Source organism: Malaclemys terrapin, chromosome 4 (assembly GCF_027887155.1).
Source record: "Malaclemys terrapin pileata isolate rMalTer1 chromosome 4, rMalTer1.hap1, whole genome shotgun sequence".
Lineage (NCBI taxonomy): Eukaryota > Metazoa > Chordata > Testudines > Emydidae > Malaclemys > Malaclemys terrapin.
The window spans coordinates 107048699-107075983 of record NC_071508.1 but is presented as its reverse complement, the minus strand read 5'-3'; the positions used below and the strand labels follow the sequence as shown (position 1 = coordinate 107075983).

The following is a 27285-nucleotide window of genomic DNA, read 5'->3' as shown; positions in this document are numbered from 1 at the left end:
CCAACTCCCTTACGATCACTCCCTGCACCCCCAAAAACCTGTTCCATACTTTTCCCACCCATACCCAACAACCCTTCAAGTTCACACCCAGGCTCCTTCCCAGCAATTACTTCCCTCAGCCCAAGCCTTTACACTGCTTCTGAGGGGGGTAGGAAATATGGTTCTGTTCCGTAGTTGAAAATGAATTATTACTCAGTTTTGTATGAATATATGCCTACTATGAATCGGTAAACACACATTTCCTGACTCTTTTAGTGTTGTCTGTATTGTTACAGAAATACATGCTGACATGGATTTTGAAATAAATTACCAAAATAATTTAAACTGGTATGATTATATTGTTATTTTGAAAAATAAAATATCAGTAATTCTGCAGAATTTTAAAATTGTGCGCAGCATTTTTGTTTTTTTGATGCAGAATTGCCCCAGGAGTATAAAACCAAGCCATACTGTCGTTTTACCTTGCACAGGGAACTGGGTCAATAACATTCCTCAGCATCAGTTTTATTTGGATTTGTCTACACTGTAGGCTTGCCATGTGTTTTTGCCCAAACCTTCACTCATCCACTCAAAGCTCTTAGCATCTAGGTGTATGTTGAACATGTTGCATTTGGGGGTATGTATCAGAGCCCACCTAAAGTATCTTTACTCTTTTCAAGAGACAATTGGCTGACCAGTCCCTAAACAGATCATTGCTAGGATATATCATCCTAACTTTAAAAAGAATTGATGTTATTAACTGCGTCCACAAAAGTTCATCTTAAAAAAAAAAAAAAAAAAAAAACAGAAGAAAGAGGGGAAATAAAGGGTTTTGTTCTTTTTGTATAAAGGGTCTGTCCAAATTACAGTCACAACCACCTTAGGGGATCCACATACAACATAGTATGGAAATGGAAGTAGGGTCCTAAGAGATAAAGAAGGGGGGTGCTATAAAACAGAAGGGTAGCTAGCTCAGAAGCCACCTTGACAAGACAGATGTCAGGAAGGGACCAGGATCTGAGAGATAGTAAGAGAAACCTCTTCACACAAAAAGGATCCTTCTACCACAATGAAGCAATGCAAGCTGAAGATGTGAACATATGCTAAAAAGTTAAAGCTTGTAGAAGAAAAAGCATTACTGGGTTCAGATAGAGAAATGCCAAATGTTACATGGGAGCACAAAACCCACTTAAAATGGGAAAGGGTGAGAAGGGCTGTAGCTGGTCTCATGTGCAAGAACAAATAATATAAGGCCACTATGAATTTGATTCCCCCATGCTGTAACTAATTTTGATATCACCTCCTACAATATGTACTCTACAAGATGTGGAAAATTGACTGAGCAGTAGAATTATGTTTGTATGTATTCCAAGTTACACTTGCACAGTATTTAGGTGATTACTACTATTCTGTTTAGGCTGAATACTTCAGACTACACTTGAAGAGGGATGGAGTGTGTAAAGCCACGATTATTACAAGCAGCAAGCATTCAAAGCAGGATGTAACAGCCTGTCACACGTCAGCCAAAGATAAAACCGTACAAAGATGAATATTGTTGCTGTATAGCTAACACTTCCCCACACGCTGATAAGATTGACAGCTTCCTCACATACTATTCTTTCCTACAAATCGTGGCAGGAAGTCTTGATTAATCTCTTGCGCAGTGCAATGTCAACATTTTGTCTTTTCGCTGCAAGGCCCTGTCTATATTATAAATACAGCTATATCAGAGACCTGGTTTCAGCTCAACGTGGTTTTCCACTGACTGCAGTGTAAACAGGGTAATAAGAGGAAAGAAAAACAGGTTAAAGTATGTTTTACTACAGATTTCACACTTGGGAGAAATGACACTTGTTACCTCAGGAAACAAGACAATACATTTGTACAATGTAAACAAATCCTCATTGGCCTCCTAATGCTGTACTCGATGCCTCACGTTTTTGCCTGTAAATCAGAAACTTTCATTAAAGTTTTAAAAGATTTTTTTTAATAAAAAGGTATTTACAATGGTACTAAGTAGGCTGATGTTTCAGTATACCAAACCCCAAACCTTGTTTAACACTATTTAATGTTGAGCAGTGACATTAACACTTTTGACTCTTTGGGCCCATATATTCCACTGAAATTAATACAAACACCCCCTCCCCAGTCAACAATTGATAGACAGAAAATAGATATTGAAAAATCTGTCCTTGCCCTTCACCCACCCCCTCAATAATTCTTCTATGACTCCAGAACTTTGAAGCATGCCTGAAGGTCAGTAGATTCTGCCTATTTCAGACCAGGGCTGGGGATTAAGTTCCAAAATCAAAGATCCTCACATAATTGCCAGCTAATGCCTTCTCTTTTATTCAAAAGGGAGTTCTAGCTTAAGCACCCCTGCTCACTCAGAACATCATTTATCTGATCTAATTGGGATGGGAGCCAGATTATCTGAATTTTTGATTATCCAAACTGGAGAATGGGAAAATGCAAGGCTGCAGCACCATCTAGCGGCCACAGGTGAGACCACCTGCTTCTGGACCTGTGCGCGCAGGTTGTTCGGTTAATACATAAAACCACATAATGAAGGGTCAGATAAATGGGGTTCTACTGTACAGGGAGAAAGGTGGTCTCTGAATTCATCAGTCTCTGGCCATTTAGAGTTTTATGGTCAATATCAATATTTAAAATTCCATTTAGTGCAGATTATAGAGCACCAGTGTATTATGCTCACAGCAAAATACACTGCTTAATTAGCAGTCTGGTGAGATTAAGACAAAGATGAGGTCATGAGTGTACTGAAGATACTTGAAACCCAGGTCTCCTCAATAACCCTCTCAACACACACACACACACACACACACTCACTCTAAACAGGAGACGCGATAAGAAGCAATCTTGTGAGATTCTGCACAAGATGTCCATGGAAAGGAGCAGCAGTTCCCCCAAAACCAGTCTCTGAGAATGCGCAGCAAAGGAGGTAGATGCACACCAACAAGCTGCCCTATCTACCCTGATTTCGGTCTGCAGGCAACTCAACACCTCACATTCAAGGATATCAAAGGCATATATTTCCTCTGGTCATCTCTCTAGTAACTGTTATTTAAGTACTGCTATCAGTGAGCAGTGGCCAGCTACACCAGTGGTCTCCAAAGTGGGGTGCATGCACCCCAGGGGGTACACAAGAGGATCCTTGGGGGGGGGGGGTGGCAGGAGGAGCACTTTTTTTTTTGCGCTTTATCAGGCAGTAGTCAGAGCAGCTTTTTTTTTTGGCACTTTGGCAAAAATGGTAGAGCTGGCACAGCGGGGGGATGAGGAGGGTGCTCAAAATTTTTTTTTACTGATAGGGGTGCGCGATCAAAAAAGTTTGGAGACCACTGAGCTATACTACACCAATAAAAAGGTGCATTCCTAGTGACCGTTTTAAAACCAAAGAAATAAGCACATCCTTCATTTACAACCATTTAAGTTTATTTTACAACATATTTCTTGGGACATTTTATGTTACTATTAACCAAATATCTGGATTGTTTACAAATATAATGGCTGCCATTTAATGCAAACAATTAAAAAGTGTCTCTACATATTAAAATTTTACATCATGATTTTTATTTATTAAACTAAAAAACTTCTTTTGATGGGAAGGAACTAAGCAAAAATATAACTGTTTTCCAGAAATCAATTTAGAATCTTCTTGAGAAGCCCAAATAGAAGTTTCAAAAGGTCACTTCCTCCACTCCCATCAACACACTTCTCTCTCACTGTAAAAAGGAAGAAATCAAATCCTTTTACCGAAGTCGCAGCAAATGTCCTCAGCCAAGTCAGTTTTTATTAAGGCTTCTTTACATATTATTGAATCCCATCATGCCTTTCATGTTTCCAGCAGCACCTTGTTGAAACTGTCTCATCATTGACTGCAATCCTGCCATGCCACCTAGAGAAGAGAGATCAATGAGAACTGGGTAGGTAAGTAGCCTGGCAATTCAATTAGTAGTAACCCTTTTTGGTTAAGAAACCTCATACTTCACCACTAATGCACAGCACCATAGGTGTTCAACTGTGCTTTACAAACACAACAGGCATTGTCTAGTTTGGATCAAAGTAGTATGTGAATGGGAGTAGATGGTTAGAGGAAATCAGCAACTGAAGGCTAGATTTAAAGTGGATTTTAAAGGAGAGAGAGAGAGAGAAGGAACCTGTTTCCATGCCTGGAAACCAGAACTAATCCATCTAATTATTGGTACAAGCTTTTGTCAATGAATAGCCCAGTCACAAGACAGTACTGGAACTCTCAGGAGAAATTATGTAAGGTTTGGACTGGGAGCTGCTGCCCACTGTGGTTCAGCCCAGCAGTAACAGATAGAAGAAGAGTTTTCTGGCAGTTGTGTGAACCTTTTTACTTATCACCTCTCTCACCTAATTGTTCCTTCCCACACTGCCGAAGCACCCCAAGAGGCGGCTGAAATAGGAAAGATAGCTGCAAAGTATTCCATGAGCTCAAGTTGTGTTTCCAGGTTGTAATTAAAAGAATGTTAAAAATCTTAACATAAAAACATATCCATATCTGTAACACTGAAATATGCTCTGTCAAATGCTCCCCCATAATTCCTTGCAAATTGCCTAGTTTATACTGTAAAAATGTAACACTTACCCATGTGATGAAGAACTCTTGGATCCATCATCTTTGCCATCTGTTGGTTCAGTTTTGCCATTTGAGATGGATTTACATTCTTTGACATGTCACCTCCTTAAATACAAGTGACAAGAAATATGCATTACTCCAAAGACTGATAGTTGCTGGATTCAAACCAGCTTAAGTTAACAACGATCAAAAGTGACGCTGCCGCTTGCTAAGTGGTTGATGATCTATGTGTGTTTGGCAGTGCATGGGGAGGGGGTGGGGAGAAATCAGCAGTCTGTATATTTGTAGTGGAGAAAGTTTTCTCCTCCTCAACAGAAAATCTTTACTACCAGTCTGAAACGGTTCATGAACTTCACACTTTTTAGTGGTACATAAAGCTATTCAAAGTATTTTCCAGGGGTTAGCAGAAAATGGCAATTCCAGGTGCATTCCTCTAAGAAGTAATTTCCCCTTAAATTGAATCTACATGTAGCAGTCACTGCTGGGTTGAATTTACCATGTAGAGCAAAAATAAGCTTATAAACAGGACTTGAGAACTGTTGGGTAAATGATGTTTCTGACCAATAAAAGATTATAGGAAAAAAATCTTGATCCTTTTTCCTTATTATTTGGGGACCGAAGGGAAACCTCATTAATCAGATTTCTCAATCTTGTCCACTTTATTGGTAGTGTTCGTTCAATGACTTTGCCTTTATTAACTAACTTCAAAATCAGAAATACCAATTTCAGCTCTAGGCTCATTATATAACTCCATTGTCCATAGAGCAATAGAGGGTGCTATAGCCCACTTTCATTCTGCAGCCACACTTATTCCCTTTCCTCCCTTAGACCTCAAACTACATTGTTAAACCCCCTCATTTTTGGCCCTATTCCCACTTGTGACCACCATCACAATGCTTTTCCTACAGCTGAGTGAGTGCCAAGTAGATGGATGTTTTACTTACCTTTAAAAAGTCCCTTGATGCCTCCCATCTTTTTCACCATCTGTGCAAACTTTGTGTACTGTGTCAAAAGCTCCTGAACATCTCTGGTAGAAACACCGGAACCTCTTGCTACTCTTTGGATTCTTCCTGGTTGTTTACTGAAAACCTTCGCACCATCCGTACTATCTAGTTCTGCAATTAAAGACAATGCAAAATATCTATACCCTAACTTAATGTTAATAAATTCACATAATCTGGATGTAATACAGGTTTTAATGAGAACTCAGTAGTTGTTTGTTTTAATTAAAAAAAAAAAAAAATTCTCAAGTGTGGTGCTACCCTGAAAAGTGACAGTGGACTTCCATATACATTGTATCTCAATGATTTCTATAATTTTTCCAACTAGCAGTCACTCAAGCTGGATTTCCTTTATTCTTGTGCATCACCATTAGCAACAGATGTTCTGCATAACAAATTATGCCCCTAACTACATGTGTGCAACCCCACTGAAGATTACTGGGTTTTTCACAGGTATAACTGAGGGCATAATCTGCCAGCAAAGCTTCTATGACTAATGATGTTGTGCAAGATAAAAACAAACCAATTTGAGTGCCAGAGACCAGGGTGAGCTGGTGGGTCTGACAGTTGGAAAACAATACTTTTACTTGCAAACTGATAAAGGTTTATATGGATATTAGATAATAAATATGCAACCTCACACATTTTTGCAGGCAATTCTACCCTGACAATGACTTTAAGGAAGTGACGGTCAGTCATTATAGAGATAATGAGCATATGGACTGTGTCTACTCCAGCTCCAAAAGTATGCTTAGAAATCTCCTCTAGCTAATGAAATAAAATAAAATATCCCTTTCAAATAATTTACTTTGGATCAAGCAGTATCTGGCTCCTCTACTCAGAGTTATTTTTGAAAGCCTATATGTGATGTGCACTTCAATCCTGGTGTGAGTTTTCCAATTGTTTCATTGGATTGTTTCAGTTATGTATGGATATTTATACGAACAACATGATAAATTAGTACTCTCCTGTTTCTTTCCACCCGCTCCAACACTTGTTCCAATAAAATAATGAACACAGCTATGAATAATTTAAGTAACTGTTCTTAACTTTCTATTACTGGAACTTGTTTTACCTTGATCATTCATACTGTCCATTATAGTCATCAATTTCTTTAGCCTTGCCATTGATTCCTGTTCATTGCCTTTACTCATAAAATCTGTTCCAAAACCAGGGATCATACCCTATAAAATAGTACAGTTAAAGGAGTTAATTATGTCAGTTTTGCAAATTACAAGATACACCGCTACCTTGATATAACGCGACCCGATATAACACGAATTCAGATATAATACGGTAAAGCAGTGCTCTGGGGTGGCGGGGCTGTGCACTCCAGTGGATCAAAGCAAGTTCAATATAAGGCGGTTTCACCTATAACACTAAGATTTTTTGGCTCCCGAGGACAGCATTCTATCGAGGTAGAGGTGTACTACTGTCTGAGTGACCTGAGAAATAGCTAGCTCTATATAATTTTAAAATATTTTATTCAGCAAATTCGAACATATTCAAATGCAGAAATAGGCAAGTTATTCATGTTTACCAGAAGCCATTAAAATTATGTGGTAGCATTTCAGACAGCTATCAGACAGACAGTTATTCCATGGGAAGAATTCCTTAAAATTCACAAAAGTTCTCCAGCACTTTCTACAAAAATCGAAAACGAATTAAGTTTGGACACAATTTTCAGGATAACTAACCAAGATCTGACTGAAGGGTCCCATTTTCATGATGTTTTGGAATTGTTCATACATATCTCTCAATGTAAACTGACCTGAAGTACAACAGAAATGGAAGGTTAGTGAAGATGATCACACAATTACATTTTTATGTAGACTGATCCTGTCCACCCATCTCTGATTACACTTTATGAAAAGAACGGACATAGAGCCAAATCGTGTTAGATACAAAGATACTGCTTCTGCATATTCTTCGATTATTTGGCTGTATCTCACTTTGCATAACACATTTAAGAACCTTAGGTAAGTTGCAATTGTGTTGAGAAAGCTTGCAAATAATGCTATGTCAGAGGAGCAATCCATTTACTTTCACATTTCAACTCTTCATGAGAAGTCTGGATTTTTTTTTACCTGTACGATTTAAATTTATATTTCTCTTTAATTACTTCGTTTACCATGACAAGAAAAAAAGAAAAAAAGTTGGTTACTTCAAATAAAAGGTTAGCTCTGTTAAATAAATGTTTTGGGGGAGGATTTGCTTACCATGTTTCAGCTTCTCTATGAGTGCCTCGTTATCATCCAACTTCAATTCGTTTACTTTATCTATCAATCCTTCAATATCACCCATGCCTGGAAAACAGAAAGCCTCCTTCAAAATTTGTGAGGAAAATTATGCTCCAATTTTTTTCTGTGACAGTGACATTTTTGAGAACACTTGTCTAGTCTGTAGTTATAAATAGTACATACCAAGGAGTTTGCTGATGAAAGGCTGTGTTTTGAATGGTTCAAAGTCATCTATGTGCTCTCCAGTACCAATAAAAATAATAGGACTTTTTGTGGCTGCAACTCTGCAATGAAGTATAAGTAATAAGATTGTGTCTTTAAACAAAGTCAATATGGCCCAAATTCTGCTCCCTTATATTAAAGTAAATGAATGTAATGACACTAGTCAGATTTTACTTGCCTGCACTATCCTAGTAGCTCCTCAAATTACCAGCGCAAAAGGATTCAGCATACAGGATTTGAAACTGCCACTTGCCAGTAGCAACTGGGAATCATTCCCTAATAAGCTCAGGGATTTAAGCCATCATTTTAGGCTTGTAATATTTAAAAAAAAAAGTTTTTATTCCTTATGATTATAAACATAACCTTCAAAATATGAACAAACTTTAAATAGATGTGTTTCTGAATTTTCAGACAGACTCAGTGCCTGTAACACTGCTGATAACTTTAACAAGCACCACTAATGGGAAATTAAGACTGTCAGTTTCACTGTTCACATTCAGAACCTCGTGGGCACCTAAAACTTAACCCCGTCCATTTCTTCCTGCTGTTGGGAAGCCAACAGAGGCAAGTACTGAAGTTATTCATTGAGGAGCAGACAACAAAATGGAGAATAGTGGAGACTTCTCTTTTTCTTCCACATCTTAAAGCAGCCAGGAGGCTCCCAAATGGGGAGACAGATAAAGCTTCTCCCTTCCAGAAGTTAGAGGATGGTTGGAGCTTCAAGGTTGTCAGACACCTACCAGCAAGAAATGTGAAAGGCAAAAAACTCTAAAGCAGGGACCACACTCTGCTAGAAATTCCTGCACTCTGAATTACCAACAGCTGTAGAGGTGGAGTGTTAAGAAAAAGAGGGCCTGGTCATCTTATTTGCATGGCCCAGGACCTGCAAGGTGCAGCTCTCACCATCAGAGTCTATTTCTAGCTAATACGCTTAGTTTTCTGCCAACTGTATTTTTACTGACAGAATAGAATATTTATAGGCGTTTAAGAGCCTTAACTTTTCAGTTCAGTCAGACACTGACTTAAAGAGCTGGCATCAAAACAGACCAGATTGTTTTGCCAATATTCTCCATGGTTTCTATAACCAACCTAATTTCTAAGAGGGTTTGCCATGTCTGCCTGTATAAAGATGCTTAGAGATCATATTTCTGATGTGTTCTAGTAACTTTAGGACTGGCTTCAGTTTCAGGATGATGTGCTGCATGGCTTTCGACAGAAGCATGGAATCAAAGAAAATGTAACTGAGGAATTTATAAGTGGGTTCCTTTGACCATTTTCTGGACTTTTATCAATCAGAGATTTGACTTGCATTCCACTGATATGAGTCTCATCCAGCATCGCCTCACAACATATGAAGTTTCAATTTTATCTTTTTTTGGTATGTCATCTTAGACTCTTAATGGGAAACAATTTTTTCACCTGAACCATGTCTCTAAGGCATTTATCTACTAATTTTTGTAAAGGGTATTAAGACAAAACTCCCATTAACTTAACACCCCTCTCACATGTACAGAGAGACCAGTGATACTATCCTGAGAGAACAAGTTGACGCTTACAGAAAGGTGTGTAATATCAAAAATATAAAAAGTGACACAATCGGATCCTGAAAGCTGCCAAGCACCCATAACTCCCCCTGAAGTCAGGATCAGGCCATAAGTGGTTTGCATCAAGGTCAGTGTTACTCACTGAGCTAAGAATCAGCACACCCAATTGCATATGACAAAAACAAGAGAACTTTGTTTAACAACTCTTCTGATAGTTTAAACATCACATACAGCTGAAACCCCATTATTGCACAATACTTACGCACTGAGAGCGCCACCTCCTTTTGCATGGCCGTCAAGTTTTGTCACAATAACAGAGGCTACATCTACTTTATCTTTGAAAGCCTTTGCTTGAGCTTCACAAGCTTGACCAATGGAGGCATCCATAACGTAAACAATGTTATCTGGTTGCTGGAAAAATTAACATGAGTTATTTCTGGGTCTTAACTCTGTATCTATGTATTATGTTCTGTAGTAGACTCTTAAGAACAATGAAATGTTTAAAGAAATGGTACAAATCTAGAAGTATTTAAAGAGTGAATCAAGACTGAACAATGAGCAAGAAAAACGGCAACTTTACATATATTTTTTCACTTCATTCCCCAAAGAAAATTCCAGAAAACTAAGGATACTTACTTCCAAAGATATTCTACTAGCTATAATGATGGATTTTTTCACAAGTTATAATCCTCTACTTAATATGAACTATTAAAATATTTGTAAACATTATTGTTTACACCAAGCAATGCTAAGCCAATATTTGACCATGCTGTCCTCCTATTACTCTCCTATTAAGTATTAGGCTTACTAATAAAACATGCCAAAGAATATCTTCCATTTGATCCCAAGTCTGGTGGCCAACATGAGGCTGTCAGTTTTGTTACTTCGTAAAGACTGTTTCTTAATCCACGTGTGTAGTCACCATATTCATTTGTTCATCAGCATGACCGATGATTACCTGATCTATCTCACATAAACCAGACATGCAAAGAAGTGGCAGATGAAACCCTAGCACATTTGCTATAAATCTCCGTAATGATGTAAATACACATCAGTCCTTTTTCTTTGAATCTGCTTATGCAAAGATCACCAAGGAAAAGAACATATTGTGTGAAGTGAAAACGTCAACCTTGATATATGGCAAGACAACTTTAATTCAATGACTAATTATATACATGAGCAGAAGAACAGTTTAAAATTAAGTAGTTTTACTGAACTTTCACCAATTGAAGGCTAATAAGTTTCAGACTTCATTTATCCTTGCTCTTATAACAGTCCAGAACTGTCCCCACATTTCAGAAACTCCTGAGATGTAAATTAAAGCCCTGACATGTTCTATAATAGACAGCATCTATGTAACACACATTTGGATAGTGATATGTTGTATTCAAAATTACTATAAAAACAAAAGCAAATCAAGAACCATTTTACACTTTCAGTAGTTACTCACTATAGCATTGGCAACTTGTAACATTTCTTCAAACAAAGAATCTTCCTGTTTGTGGCGCCCACTTGTATCAACAATGATTATCTCAAAGTTTTCATTCTTAAATTTCTCAACACCTTCTGAGGCAATAATCACAGGATCCATTTCTGTGTAACTATTCAAAAGGTAAAGACATATCTAAATTACATGAAATAACTTTCTGTCTCCATGCACCCCCATCTCAAGGACCTATTTTTAGGAAACGAACTTTTAATTAATTCATACGTATGCAATCAAATAACTTCAAATCCATCCCAAATTTCTAGATATAGACATTCTTAGTTATAGAGTTCTGGTTTATATGATGCAACGTCTAAAGATTTTATATTTAACCTCTTTCCTTTGGCATCTCTTGCATTGAAAAGCATAAATTTATACACTGTGCCTTATCTCAGCTCTACTAATATAGAGGTGGAGCAGGTTTAAAATCTATATTCTTCCATCAATGTGCACATGGCAGCAAGATAGAAAAGCACTGAGAATGCATTCAAAGCATGATTCAGAAGAGTGATCCACTTTTTTTGCTCTACAGAATTGCCATCTTATTGTGAGCCTCCTATCACTGTTTATATTTGGGGATAGAGATTAAGTGTTTTCTAACATTTCTAAAGATCAAAAAGGATATATTCATATCTCCCTGAAGACCTGAATGTGTCAACAGTCTACGCTTTTATAACGGTTCTGTTCTTGTTAAAATCTGTTTGACAGCTCACTGATCCACTATATATATATTTTCCAAATATGTAACATTAGAATGAGTTGAACTGTTCCCAAAACCAAAAGGTGCATACCTCCCATAAAATGGAATTCTTGCTTTTGTTGCATTCTGTTTTAGCTGGTCAAAAGCACCTGTAAAATAGAGATATTGTCAGCAGACCATCTGCAATGTATAAGTGTGCAAAAACGTAACAAAACCTATTTAAAGTTACTCATAATACCTGCTCTGTATGTGTCTGCACATATCAAACATGTCTTCCAACCTTTCCTCTGGTAATAGTAGGCTAACTGTTAAAAGGAAATACAAAATGTGAATACAGTACCAAGCATTTTCGTGATTTGTGAGATGAAAAATCCTTTTCTTAAAAATAGAACGTTAGATTTATAAAAAAGCTAAATAAGTCACTGAAGTTTTGTACTGATATTTTCCAAACGAGACAGAATCAAGACACTTTTCCTGGACCACACTGCCTGCAACCAGAGACCTTCGGTCATACATTAGCAATAGTAAAAATGTAAGGCATTATCAGAGGTTATTGCCTTTATTTAGCATTTAAAGCAAAACTTTTCTACCACGTGATTCATTAGCATCTCGATCATGGTAGATTGGCTTTGCCTTATCATACACTAGGCAGGTTTGGAATGGGACATGTAATGTTAATTTCCTGAGCTAGTGATGGTCAAGCAAGATGTAGAAGTACATGTGGAGAATGGAAAGGTGAACAACCACTGTGGTATTTGCCAACTTTTGGCCTTGCAGACTGGTTGCTTGGTCCTGAACCTTTCAACTGATAACAGCTTTTGAAGCGAGCCCCATTGCTTTAAATACTTGTCTTTGTGAAATGAAAGCCTTCATTATATACATTCATCCCATTCTACCACATTAACATTCAGATGTGACAGTAGTCAATTATTTTTCATGTATCCATTTCAGAAAAATATATCTCCTCCACTCCATAAACACTTTAATAAGAGCTGGAACAATTTGCCCCTTACTGTAACACTGACACTAAACTGCAACAGTGCAAAGCAAATGTCAGAAAACATTAGGGTGACTCAATGAGAGAAAGAAAACACTTCCACTATGCAGTACTGTCAGAACATGAATTACCTAACCAGATCAGACCAGTAGTCTATCTAGTCTAGTACCCCATCTTCAACAGTGGCCATTATCCCAATGATTCAAAAAAAGGTACAACCACCACCACTCAGTGAACAATTATTGAATAACCTACGGGGGGGGGGGGGGGGAGCAGAGGAAAGGAATTTCTTCCCAGATCTCATCAGCTGGTGGCTGGCTTCAACTTTCATTTATCAAGGTTTCTCTTCTCTCTTTAATCCCATCAAATACAAATGAATGTTCTCATTATCATTTCTTTTAATTATGCATTGTGTAGAAAAAAGTTTTCCTGCAGAGACTGTATCTTATATAAATAGGGTTGTACTGTATTCAGCAAGCTATATTAATAACCATAAAAGTATACAAGCCAACAGTAACATCTAACAGAAAATTGTGTTTCAGACAGTTTAATTTTTACTATTTTCTCTATTAAGTGTTGTAAAAAGATTCAGTGTAACTTACCTTTGAACATGTTGTGGTTTTACCACTTCCCTGCAGCCCAACAAACATTATAATGTTCTGTTTTCCTTTAGTTGGTGTCCAAGCTTTGACTCCTGGATCTACAAGCTGTAAGACAAAGCATAATAAATGATAGAAAGTTAAACCTCAGAAGTGTGGAATTGTTAGAGCACATACAATGCTCCTACCTTCACCCAAGTCACTGTGCAGAAGGATGGCCTGACTTACATACCCAACTGTGAGTCTGAGCTTGGTCTTTTAAAAGGCTAACTGATTGAACAGTGCTATTAATTACACATTTCATAGGTCTAACTCAAGGTAGATTTGGCTAGTCCCTAAATACATACACACAAAATTTCCTTGAGTTCAGATTTTAATTTGTTTGGTTTGTTTTGCTTAATTTGAAACAAAATATTTAAACAAACTTAATTCTGATTTTTAGGTGTCTGGTGTCACTGACAGCCGGGCCAACAGGTGACTGAAGGACTGGCTAGAACAGGGGTCGGCAACCTATGGCACGCGACCCGATTTTGAATGGCACGCAGCTCCCTGCCATGGTCCCGGCCCCACTCTGCCCCCCCACCCACCGCTCTCCCCTGCAGGGGCAGGAGGCAGAAGCTTGGTTCTGCGGCAACCAAGCTCTCCCCCTCCTCCCCCCGCTTCTTCCCCCAGTGTGGTGCTTTCCTGCCCCTCCTCCTCTCCGTCCCTGCGCCAATCAACTGATGGCCCTAGCGAGGGGGAAGAGCGGCAGTGTGCACACAGCTCCGTAGAGGCTGGGAAAAGCTGAGTAACTGTGCAAATAGACATTGAAGTTATTAAATGAGGGCAACAACTCACAAATGGAGACAAAAAGGGGTAAGATTACTAGAGAGAGACCGAATATGCAGCAGCCAAGAGATTGTGAGAGCAAGGTACCCAGAGGAAGAACCCTCCTTACCCCTCCTGCAGCCTTGGGGAGAATTTGTATACACCGCTACCTGAATATAACGCGACCCGATATAACACGAATTCGGATATAACGCGGTAAAGCAGTGCTCCGGCGGGGGCAGGGCTGCACACACTGGTGGATCAAAGCAAGTTCAATATAACACCGTTTCACCTATAACACGGTAAGATTTTTTGGCTCCTGAGGACAGCGTTATATCGAGGTAGAGGTGTACTTCAAATTTGTCAGATGTCTTCTAGATGGAACCCAGGCCCAGCCCTATTCCCCTCAAGCAGCATTCCAGGACACCACAACAATAAGGGAGAAATCATGGCACCCTTTTCTTTCCCAGAAGCAGGGGGGTGTTGGTTTCTGACGTAGGTGTTCCTCACAAACAATACCTCTATCCCTCTCACTTGGTCTTTGGCTAGTAACATTAGGCTATTAAGAGTCTTGTACGTAGGACTTGACATTTTTACAAGTGGATGGAGGAAAGGAATATATGCAAATGGGAACAAAAAATGCTGGGGAAGTAAGCAGGAAAGAATGATGGGATAAGTTAGAAAAGTTGAGAAAAATGGAGGAAAAAAAAAAGAGAAGCAGAAAACATAGGGGAGAGAACAGGAAGAAACATTGAAGTCAGCTCAAGAATAAGATACAAAGTGATCTAGTGAGGGGAAAGAAAGAAGTGGAGTGAAGCCAGGAAGGGAGAAAATGTCCAAGGCCAGATCAACACTATAAACTTATATTGGTAGAACTACATTTCATGGGTGTGAAAAATCCACACACATAAGCGATGCAGTTATGCCAAGCGCTATGTCAACAGAAGGGCTTCTCCAGTCGACAATCCACCTCTGTGAGAAACCCTCCTGTCGGCATAGTAACACCTTCATTGAAGTGCTAAAGCACTGCGGCTGCAGAGTTAAGTGTAGGCCTACCCTAAGAAAGCAAGGGAGATTTAGTAGATTATATTTTAAAAATTTTATTAAATTGACAGTATGTCACAATGTGTCTATTAAAGAATAAAAACAATACACAACCGCTTTATTCCTTTAAATTGCAGTGTGGCTTGGATTGGGGGCATTGCAGAACAGCTCTTTTCCACTTGCTAATAGGCTTATTTCTCAGCCTTGTAGATGTTGGACAAATTTTTCATGATCCAGTTACAGACAGAAATAGTTTGTGTGAGCACTAGAGTTGGAAAGGACTCCAGTTACCTAATCCTACATTCTTTCAAAATTCAACAGAAAGTTTTATACAGAAACAATTTTTCTACTCTCTAGTTACAAAGACTGTTTTTTTCCATTGTTCAATCACGATTCAAAAAAATAATGTTGTAGATTGCCATAAAAAAGTGTTAAACATCTTTGGATTTAATGTCCTGGCACAGGTAAATGCAATGTATCCAAACAGGAACAACGTTTACCAATACCCATCTATTTTAATACGTAACAGTAGCTCATATGTTGTAATTCAAATGTTTGTACAATATGTTCATACATGAACTGTTATTTGGACTGGATGGTTACTTACATAAAAAGAGATAAAAATCCAAAATAAAAATATGCAAATTTCATGCAGTTTTACCTTGACAAGTTCTTTAAAGACAGCATGCTGAATCATTTTCCTTTTGTTAAGACCAGATGCCATCTCTTCAAGATCAATAGCAGACCTAAATTTTTAAAATTTGTTAAAATAAAATCAAAACAAGACAAGAAACATTAGTATAGTTTAAGCAAGCCTTGAAGAGGATTAGAAGTATGTCTTAGTTTACATGAACAGAGAAAAATGCCCTACATTCTCTAAGTGTCTTGAACTGTCCGTATTTTCTTAAACATTAAGAGACATACAGTAGAAACATTATTCTCATGTTTAGGGTAGATTACCAGCTTTCCAGTATACCTGAATATTTTGAAGAGCATAAACTCAAGTCAAGTACACTAAAAGTTAAAATATGTCTAACAGTACTGTCACATGTAAACAGACCCGTTTATATCAAACACAGAATGAAACAGGCAAACCTTAAGAGGCATCAGTATGGTTACTATTAAAAGGTATGATGTACGGCCAACTAGTGAAACTCTGAAGGAGTTTCACTACACTAAAACGTCTAATTTGACCTCATTACTTCTCATGGAAACTTCATGAAATAGGATATTTGATATAAAAACAGATTTTATATATGCTATTTTCTTCTTTAGAAGAGCATCATCATAAACTAGTTAACTTGAGGAAAAATGTTTTAGGTAAAACTGGATTGACACTAACATTTAAATGCTCAGACTAAATTTCTCTAGTGAAAGAAGTGGAATGATGGGGAAATAATTAAATGAAAATCACGTGTGTGTTCCTTACGGTATCATATGTAAGTTACTGTACACCTCACTTGTCTGCAACCTCCATACAAACACAATAGAACTAGTCAATTTAATTTATTTTGATTATTTGACTTACTTGACATTTTCTCTCAGCTGCTTCACTAATTTAATGTTAACATCAGCTTCCAGTAGTGCTGTACATACTTCTTTTAACATAGCATTTAAAACCTTTGGGAGGATTTAAAAAAAAAAAAAAAAAAAAAAAAGGGGCATTTAAAATTTACAATTGTGCGGAAATCAAGTTTGTTCATATCTGCATCATGAAAACAATGGCACTTTTGTTTTAGTGTTCAGTAAACATAAAATGATTAATACTTAACGTAATCCATTAATCTGATGTAAACCATAGACAGAATGATAGCCCTTAAGTGGAAGTTGATGATTTTAGATGGGTCTTACTGGCACACACTGATTTATAAATTAAAAATATTTGATTCAATTGTGTAAACACAGGAATAAAACAAAAGTACTATAGTAGAACCCCAGAGTTATGAACATCAGAATTACGAACTGACCGGTCAACCTCACACCCCATTTAGAATTGGAAGTATGCAATCATTGAAAGTATGCAAACGCCAGCAGAGACACAAAAGAAAAAAAGCAAATATGGTACAGTGCTGTGTTAAACTACTAAAAAAAAAAAAAATAAAAATAAAGGGAAAGTTTGACAAATCTTTTTTTTCCAAGTAAGGAAACTTTCAGTGCTTGTTTCATTTAAATTAAGATGATTAAAAGCAGAATTTCTCTCCTCAGTAAAGCTTTGAAAATTTACTATGAAGTTAATGTTCAGCTGTAAACTTTTGAAAGAACAACTATAATGTTTTGCTTAGAATTATGAACATTTCAGAGTTACGAACAACCTCCATTCCTGAGGTGTTCGTAATTGAGGTTCTACTATAGTTCTATGAGAAAAAAAAAAAAAAAAAAAAAAGTTCAGCTATGGAAAGCACAGTTGATCAGTTTATATCATGCAACTTTTACTCTACTATATTAAAAGAATGTTCCTTCCCCCTTATCATAATTTCATAACAATAAGAGATAATTCAGCCACATGTAAAGATAAACTCAAGTTAATTGAAAGAATTATACTGTAAAAAGTAATTATAAATGTGCACAAAATAGTTATGACAAATAGCAGATGAAATGACATTGACAAGAACAGTTTATATCCAGTCACAGACAAAAGTGAACAAGAACAAACATTGGAACACAGTAACATCCATAAATAAAAGTATTCCCTAGAAGCAAAATAAGCACATTTTATTGAGAAGGTACATCATGGTTCACACACTAAGGCCAGTGTTTTCAAACCAGGGTGGCTAGAGTTCATAATAAAGGTTAAATTTTAAGAGTTGAGTGTATTTAAGAATGTTACCACTAATCCATACTCTACACAGCTCTCTCAGTGGCCTGAACACTGAGCTCTTCTAGTTCTCACTGGAGAAAACAGGAGATATGGATGCTCGCCCCTCTGAAAAAAAACAGGTTACTTATTTAACTGCCTAACTTAGGCACCCAGGTTTGAGAATTTTGTCTGAGGTATTATACATCTTCAGACATAGATACGAGCTTGGGGTAAGATGAAAAGTTTATGGTCTCAATCAAATCTGATAATTTGTTATAAAAACACATGATAAAATTTAGGATAATTGGCAAGAAGGGATTATTGTTATTGTCTAACTGGATTTCCTGCAAAACACCAGCCATAGAATTCTCTGGATGAATTCCTGCTTCAAGTCCAATAGCTGTGGTTGAATCAGACCCTATTTTAGAAAAACATCCAATCTTGATTTACAGTGATGTAAATCCACCATACCTTTGTAAATTGTTCCAATGGTTAGTTAGGCCTTATTTCCAGTCTGAATTTATCTAGCTTCGTGTTCCAGCCACTAGATCTTGTTATAACTAGACAGAAACCTGCTAGATTGAAGAGCCTTCTATCACCAAATTTCTACTCCCCATGCAGATATTTAGGGTTGTGATCAAGTCACTCCTTAACCTTCTCTTTGTTAAGCCAGATAGTCTCAAGCAGCTCAGTCACTAAGGCATGTTTTGCATCATTCTCATGGCTCTTCTCTGAACCCTCTCCAATTTATCAACATCCTTAAGTGTAGACACCAGAACCAGATATTCAATATTCACAGTAGCAGTCGCACCAGTGCCAAGTACAGAAGTAATAAAACCTCTACTCCAACTTGGTACTCCCCTCTTTACACATGTAAGATTCACATTAGCTCTTTTGGTTGCAGCTTTGCACAGAGGTCACGTGTTCAGCTGTTTAGCCACCATAACACAATCTTTTTCAGAGTCACTGTGTCCAGTCCCTGGAATACTGTGTCCAGTTCTGAAGTTTCCCCCATCCTGTATCTATGGCTTACATTCTTTGTTCCTTGATGTATGACCTTACATTTGGCCATACTGAAACACTTATTGTTTCTTGTGCCCAGCTTACCAAGAACTAGATTTCTCTGTATGAGTGACCTGTCCACTTCATTATTTACCACTCCTCCAATCTTTGGGTCATCTGCAAACTTTATCACTGATGGTTTTATTTTATTTTTTTCAGATCATTGATAAAAATGTTAAATAGCATAGCACCAAGAAACAATCAGTGGCAAATGCCACTACAAACACACCTGCTCTATAGCTACTCCCTGTTTACAATTATATGTTGAGTCATGTTAGTCAGGTTTTAATCCACTTAATGTGTGCGATGTTGATTATGTATCATTCTAGTTTCTTAATCAAAACATGGTGCAGTACCAAATCAAATACCTACAGAAATTAACCATACTACATCAATGCTATTATCATCAAAAGATGATTAGTTTGACAAGATCTATTTTCCATAAAACCATGTTGTGTGGATTGGCATTAGTTACCCTACTTTAATTCTTTATCAATTGAATCCTGTATCAGCCATTTAAAAAAAAAAAAAAAGGGGCCACAGGATTGCTGTCAAGCTGAGAAGGCTATAATTACCATTGTCATCCCTTTTACCTTTTTTAAGTATTGACACAACGTTAGCTTTTTTCCAGTCCTTTGGAACTTCCCCAGTGTTCCAAGACTCAAAAAAAAAAAAAAAAAAAAAAAAAAAAAAAAAAAGTAATGGTCCAGAGAGCTCTTTGAACAGTTTGTTTAATTCTCCTGTAAATTATCCAAACCTGATTAAAAATCTCTTTATTAGCTACTGTTTAACATCCTCTTTAGTTACTGATTGAGAAGCAAGGTGATGTATTCATATTGTATTATGAAATACTTGTTGTTCAAATTCAGAACTGAACTATTTATTGAACATTTCTGCCTCTTCTGCATTATTGACAATTCTACCATTTTCATCTAGTAATGAACCAATACCATTGTTAGAATTCCTTTTGTACCTAATATAATTAAACTCCTTATTGTCCTTAATTCTGCTGGCCATAGATATCTGTCTGTGTCCTTTTTGCTTCCTATGTCAGTTTTCTGCTATTCCCATCTTCTAATTCATATTCATTGCTATCAACTTCTGTTTATTTCCATTTGTTTTATATAACTTTCACTTCCCCTCTAAGCCAGGATTGTTTTTTAACCACTGTCGCCTTCTCTCTCTCTCTCTCAATTATGGGCTTATGGCTTTTTTGGAGATCTAACAACACGCTCAGACTTAAAAGTGAAATGAAACAGGTACCACGCAGTCAGGAATAAGATCCAGAGTTTCTGTCAATGTAAAGTTTACTAGCTCCTGGCTACATTATGGCTGCCTATAGCCAATGTTACTAGTTTCACAAGCACTGTAACTCAGTCCTTTAAAGAAATAATTGTTTAACTTCTTTTTTGTTAAAAGAACCTGCACTTATATTCAAAAACTATTGGACTGTTATTGGGTGAAAAAAGTTTAAACTCTATTTCAATATTTAATGGATGCATGCTTAACCAATTATTCCAAAAATTTACATTGAAAAAGGCTAATGCAGTCACAGTCCTAGGATGCATCAGGTGAGGTATTTCCTGCAGAGACAAGAAAGTTTTAGTACCATTATACCAGATACTGGTAAGACCGCATCTGGAATACTGTGTGCAATTCTGGTCTCCCAGGTTTAAGAAAAATGAATTCTTTCTTAAGGGTGCAGAGAAGGGCTACTAGGCTGATCAGAGGAATGGAAAATCTACCTTATGAAAGGAGACTCAAAGAGCTTGACTTGTTTAGCCTAAGCAAAAGGTGGCTGAGGGTAGATATGATTGCTCTCTATAAATACATCATAAGGATAAATACCAGGGAGGGAGAGGAGTTATTTAAATTAAGCGCCAATGCGGACACCGAACAAATGGATATAAACTGGCCATCAACAAGTTTAGGCTTGAAATTAGGCAAAGGTTTCTAACCATCAGAGCAGTGAAGTTCTAGAACAGCCTCCAAGGGAAGCAGGGGGTGAGGGGGGAAACCGAACTGGCTTCAAGACTGAGCTTAAGTTTATGGAGGGGATGGTATGATAGGACTGCCTATGATGGCATGTGGCCCATCAGTGACAGCCAGCAGCAAAAATCCCCAACAGCTGGCGACAGGACACTAGATGAGGAAGGCTCTGAGTTACTAGAGCGAATTCTTTCCCAAGCATGTGTCTGGTGGATCTTGCCCACATGCTCAGAATCTAATTGGTCACCATAGCTGGTGTCAGGAAGGAATTTTCCCCCAGGCCTAATTGGCAGAGACCCTGGGGGTTTTATGGCTTCCTCTGAAGCATGGGTCACAAGCAGGTTTAAAACTAGTGATGGAGAATTCTCTGTAACTTGATGTCTTTAAATCATGATTTGAGGACTTCAGTAACTCAGTGAGAGGTTAGGGGTCTATTTCAAGAGTGGGTGGGCAACATGCAGGAGGTCAGACTAGATGACCATGGTCCCTTCTGATCTTAAAGGCTATGAGACCTGTTCACTAGGTTTTGTTAAACATACACTAACTACTAAGTAACCCAAAAATCATACAGAGGATACCCAAATGAGCTTAAAAACATAGAATTAATAATGTATATACTATTAAGCATATAAATTATAAATTATATCCAGTGAAGTTGATGCAAAAGATTTATACTCCCTTACTGATGTGCTTCAGTACCTTCTACCAGCTGGCAGACCCAAACTTATGTGTTCGTTTTATTCCTCCCATTTACTCCTTTGATTTCAGCTGCCTACCTTCTTCCCCAGCCCATTTCCTCTTCAGAAAAGACAGTGTGATCCCCTGTCCATGCCTTGTACACTTAGTTAAAATTAAATTGTGGTATCTTCAAGCTGACGCATTAGTTTGGCCATCTGACTTTGGGGTGACTAAATTCCAGTTGTTTTTAAGCAACATCAGCCTAGTCCATCATGGTAATATTTTGCCTTCTTTGTGATAACAGAGCTATAATGTACACAAATATTACATACCTCTTCATTGATAATTGTAGCATTGCTCAGCGAGCGCAATGCTGAGGTAATTTTTCTTCCAAGGTCTGCTAACACCATCTTGGCGGCTTCAGAGAAATCTCACACAACAATCTGTAAAGCATTAAGAAAAGGTAAACATGCTACATTAATTTTAGGAAATATTCTGTTACTTTTTTTGTGTGTCTGATTTTAGGTGAGGTACATTACCATGATGTCATCTTGATGTTTATACAGAGTGAAAGGAAAGTCTCTGTCTCATAATCAGCTTTGTTCTAAGACTATTTAGAGAGTTTTGCTGCTCTATACCAATCTGAATTTCGCATTTCCTGAGGACACTCATGAAAAACAGGTTATTTTGGAGTTTGTTACTGCTGCTCATTTCTCATCTCAAGTCCTAGAATTCTCTTTAGAGCATTTCCAAGCAACTAGCTGTGATGTCACAACCTGATTTGAGTTATGGCAAGGAAGAAGAGGATATGAACAAACTCAAACTTTGAAGTGAAAAATTGTTCCAGAGAAATATACCAAGTAAGAGACCCATGTTCAAATCTAGATCTCCCTCAGTGAGCCAACGACACTAGGAAAACACCAGAATTAGATGGTAAATCTTGCCTTACTTACAATATATATCTGACAACCTGTCAAGAAAAAAAATTTCTAGGTAGGAAAAATATTGTGACAAAAGCCATGTGAAAGTTGAATGATGTCACATAAAGATAAGAAAGCACAGTTTTGACCAGTAAACCCTCATCTTTCAGTACACCTTCTGATTTTGATTCTGCCAGGTAGAGGTACAACTCAAATTTGACTAGACTTCATTGATTTTCCTTGTCCAACTTCTGTGAAATCCACAGCTTAAATAGAAAAGATCTACTTTTTAAAGTTACATTTTAATAGCTTCCTGTTATTACCAATCGAAGCCCCAATCCTGCAGACATTTACACAAGGGCTTTATTTTATATGTTAAGTTTGATAGGTGCACTGTGGTCATGAGTAGTCTTAAGTAAATATTTATAGAATTTAAAATAAGCTTTCATATTCTGTAAGCGCAGACGTTACATATTGTTTCCTGACAAAGTGTTATTTTTGCCACAGAAATTTGAAACCAAAACTAAAGAAATCAAGTGGCTCAGCTTGTAACACCATTACAGTGAGCCTACAGATAAGAAATTGGGGATGGGGAGGCCAAAAGACTCTACATTTCAGCTTCAGCATTTAGTTCCAACTGCCATTCTCCCATGAGTTACCAGCCATTAACATAGGGAGCACATTTCAACAGAAGGGCTGGGAACTGCTGAAGTCTAATGATGTTAAAGGAATCCGAGACTCAAAGAAACCACGAATATTTCACAGAAATTTGGATATAACTAACGAAGATGAGATGGGGAAAGAAGACTTTAATAAACTTGCTTTATTCCTTCATCATCATCGTAAAGTAGACACCTATTCTTCAAAGGGAAGCATCTCATGTGGTAGACAAATCCAAATATTTACTTTTGTGAAATTATTTGAATACAAGTCTTGGTATTAGTAAAAAAGAAAAATACTACTCAACTCATTCTTTTATACCAGAAAACTTCATGGGGATTTTTTTTTTTTAAATATTTGTAAAAGTTTATACAGTTTAAAGTTAGGCACATGAATACTAAAATCAAGGGACTCAAGTAATACTGCAAACAAACATTTATTTGCCTACGTTACCAACATGTTGGATTATTAAGAATGGAAAAAAATGTTAAATACAGATCTCTTTTCATCATGTTTCCTTTTTGCATTTCTCACAGCTTGTACGATGAAAATCAGTGAAGTCAGCTTTACTTTTGTTAATAGTCCCTTTAATGTCACAAACATTGCAGGAGAGCATTTATTTAAACAGCGTTTTCTGTTGCAGCCCTGTTGGTCCAAGTATATTAAAGGGTAAATCTATACTTAAAATGCTGCACTGACGCAGCTGCACTGCTGTAGCGCTTTAATAAAGATGCTCTACGTTGAGGGGGAAGAGCTCTCCCGTCAGCATAGTTACTTCACCTCGAGAGGTGACAGCTATGGCTATGCCTACACTACAGACCTTACAGTGGCACAGCTTATATTGCTGCAGCTGTGCCGTTGTAAGGGCTCCCGTGCAGCCGCTCTATGGTGAAAGGAGAGAGCTCTCCCGTCAGCATAATTAAATCACCCCCAAGAAGCGGCAGTAGCTATGTCAGTGGGAGAGCCTCTCCTGCAGACACAGTCATCCACACCAGCGCTTCTGTCAGTGAAGCTTATGTCAGTCGGGGGGAGGGGTGGGGGGGAGTTTTCACATCTCTGACTGACAAAAGTTTTACCTACAAAAGTGCTACTGTAGACATATCTATGGGAGAAGCTCTCTCACCGACATAGCACTGTCTACACGAAGGGCTAGGTCAGTACAACTACATTGCTCAGGGGTATGGATTTTTTACACCTCTGAGCAACGTAGTTATACCGATATAGGTTTGTAGCATAGACAGACCTGAGAGACAAGATGGGTGAGGTAATATCCTCTGATGGGTCAACTTCTGTTGGTGAAAGAGACAAGCTTTAAAGCTACGCAGAGCTCTTCTTCAGGTCTAAGAAAGATAGTGTCACAGCTAAACACAAGGTGGAACAGACTGTTCAGCATACGTAGTTAACACACATTCTCAGGGAACACTTACGGTGAAGTGGCCTGTTAATACCTTGGCAGTCACAGGCAAAAAAGGGGGTGAATGAACTCCTGGAGAAAAATAATAAAAAACAAAATCACCCATGGGCAAACACTTTTCACAAAACCATCACTCCATATCTGACCTCTCAGTCCTCATCTTCAAAGGAAACATGCACACAACACATTTAAAAAATGAACCTGGGAGCTTTTATTCATAAGTCTTAATAAAGACACTGGATTTATGGCTTATTACAACAATCTGTACCCACTAACCCCCCTTTATTTTCCTATGACCACAGTGATATTAACAGACCACTTGACCTCAAATGGACTCTTAGAATATGCGTGAATGACTGCTGAAAAATCCACACTCCTGAGCAGCGTCGTTAAGCCAACCTAAGTCCCTGTGTAGACAGCACTAGGTCAAGGGAAGAATTCTTCCATTGACCTAGATACCGCCTCTCGAGGAAGTGGATTACCTATGCCGATGGGAGACTCTCCCCCATTGGGGTAGGTAATGTCTACACTGAAGTGCTACAGCAGCTTTAAGTGTAGACAAACCCCGAGTACTTTTCTCAGACCTGAAGAGCTCTGGGTAGCTTGAAGGCTTCTCTTTCACCAACAGAAGTTGTTCCAGTAAAAGATATTACCTCACCCACTTTGTTTCTCTGGGGCTTTGGGGTTTTTTTTTTTTTTTTTGGGGGGGGGGGGGGGGGAAGGGGCTGTAATTTTAAAAAAACCATGAAAACATTTTTGTTTTACATTCTGTAAAAAAATTTTTTTTCCACAAGATTTAATTTGTAGTTCTCTCTGAAAACATACCATATTAAATTTAAATAGTTATAATCGCCAACAGTAGAACTCTCCTCAAAGCCTAAATGAGCAGATGATCTTCCAGTCACATTGCAAGGCATAACAAATGCAGGCTCTTTCAAAACAAAGTAGTTTCAAATCCAGTGCTATAAACCCTCAGGTAAGAACCACCCTGCATGCTTGAAAGCCCAAAATAATTTCTACTCTTGGGTCAGCAAGCATAGTCAGATCAGGGAATAGGGTTGTTATAGTTGACTGTTGTACTGAGATTAAGAAAACACTCCTAGAAACATTGATATTTACTAGTGCCCAATGCTGATTAAATTTATCCCAAGGATTAAAATATTGTTTTCTAGCCTATGGAATACCAATTATCTACTTTGAGACTGGATATGTTTATTTATTTCAGGTGATACTTATGGAGTCCTCTCTGCTGCTTTTTTTTTTCTGTAGAATTACATAACGCAATTCAAAGTTGTATGGTTAATGAAAAATATCTGGTATTGTTGAACGAAAATGTGTCAATATTTTAAAATGCAGAATGGCAAACATAAAACCCTACATGGCTACTTATGAACAAATCCGTGGCCAACTAGAAATTATTTCGCATAATACAACAAAGCCACATTTAGTCTGGAACACCAGCAACTCAAAAAAGAACGTTTATACCCACGCTTCATACCTGCCGTTACAACAGGTGAGGGTCCGGATTGCTAGAAGCAGAGACCAGACATCACCCGCCCCACTCTGGGTAGATCTTTAGAGCAGAGGCCGGACCGTTTAAGAACGGGAGCGCGGCTCTAGAGCCCCGGGGCTGGGCCGGAATCAGCGGCAGGCTGGTGCCTGGAAGGGTGTATGTCTGTCGTGTTTCGAATCTGCCCAGGCTGCCAGGCAGGCGGTGCCCCCTCCCCCGGTGCCGACACCCCGCCTCAGTCTCGGAGCGAGCGAGCCGCTTGAGACTTCCCCCAGCTGGAGAGTGCGGGGCAAGGGCAGGCCCGGCCAGGCGGGAGATCACCGGCAGGGCCCTGCCGCCGAGCGCGCGGGGAGAGGCCAACAGCCGGGCTGCGCCGGAGACAGGTGCCGCAGAGCGAACCTGCGCTCGGGGCAGTGGAGGAAAGTAGATGAGAACGGGCCCGTCCCCGGGACCCCCCGCCCGGCCGCCCACGGGACTCACCAGGAAGCACAGGCGCAGAGCGGTCCCGCGGGAGGCGGTGGGCCCGAGGGGCCGCAGGGCAGGCCGGGCCCGCGGGGGCCACGCTCCTCTCTCTCACCCCGTCTGCCCCTTGCCGCTGCGACTCACAACACAGCGAGCACCAGCGCCGCCACTCAGCCTAGGAAACGTCACCTTACCACTCGATCCCCGACCTCCCGGGGAGCCACTTCCGTTTCCGGGACACGCCAGCTGAGCCTGTCCGCTTTAAGGTGGAGCTGAGACGTTCCGCTCTAGGGGGTCTCGCTCCTAGCCACGCGCTAACAGGCCGAAACATTTTCTTTTTTATTAACTTTTTAAAGTATCTCTAGAGAAAAACCAACATAACAAACGATGCTGAAACGTCTCATAATAGATTAACCCTTTGCTGTCTCACCTTAGCTAAAAAAAACAAAAAAACAGGAGTACTTGTGGCACCTTAGAGACTAACAAATTTATTAGAACAGGAGTACTTGTGGCACCTTAGAGACTAACAAATTTATTAGAGCATAAGCTT

General features: G+C 38.6%; 1 protein-coding gene across 3 annotated transcripts in view; it reads right to left on the bottom strand.

Moving 5' to 3' along the window:
• Window positions 1-26940, bottom strand: part of LOC128836010 (signal recognition particle 54 kDa protein) — a 73627-nt gene extending 46687 nt beyond the window's left edge. Inside the window, exons 1-17 of one of the 3 annotated variants that reach the window (XM_054025997.1) lie at window positions 26754-26939; window positions 24777-24835; window positions 22102-22212; window positions 16772-16863; window positions 15905-15989; window positions 13396-13500; window positions 12035-12101; window positions 11888-11945; window positions 11061-11211; window positions 9873-10021; window positions 8028-8128; window positions 7824-7910; window positions 7302-7375; window positions 6680-6788; window positions 5548-5718; window positions 4613-4708; window positions 3411-3895 (exon numbers count right to left, since the gene is read on the bottom strand). In XM_054025997.1, coding sequence (XP_053881972.1) covers window positions 3804-3895; window positions 4613-4708; window positions 5548-5718; window positions 6680-6788; window positions 7302-7375; window positions 7824-7910; window positions 8028-8128; window positions 9873-10021; window positions 11061-11211; window positions 11888-11945; window positions 12035-12101; window positions 13396-13500; window positions 15905-15989; window positions 16772-16863; window positions 22102-22179 — 1515 coding nt within the window. In that variant the 5' untranslated portion in view covers window positions 22180-22212; window positions 24777-24835; window positions 26754-26939 and the 3' untranslated portion in view covers window positions 3411-3803. Of the gene's footprint in view, window positions 1-3410; window positions 3896-4612; window positions 4709-5547; window positions 5719-6679; window positions 6789-7301; window positions 7376-7823; window positions 7911-8027; window positions 8129-9872; window positions 10022-11060; window positions 11212-11887; window positions 11946-12034; window positions 12102-13395; window positions 13501-15904; window positions 15990-16771; window positions 16864-22101; window positions 22213-24776; window positions 24836-26753 lie in introns of those variants that run through there. The other 2 variants (XM_054025995.1, XM_054025999.1) reach the window with 2 other exon arrangements.
• Window positions 26941-27285: the final 345 nt, after the last annotated feature.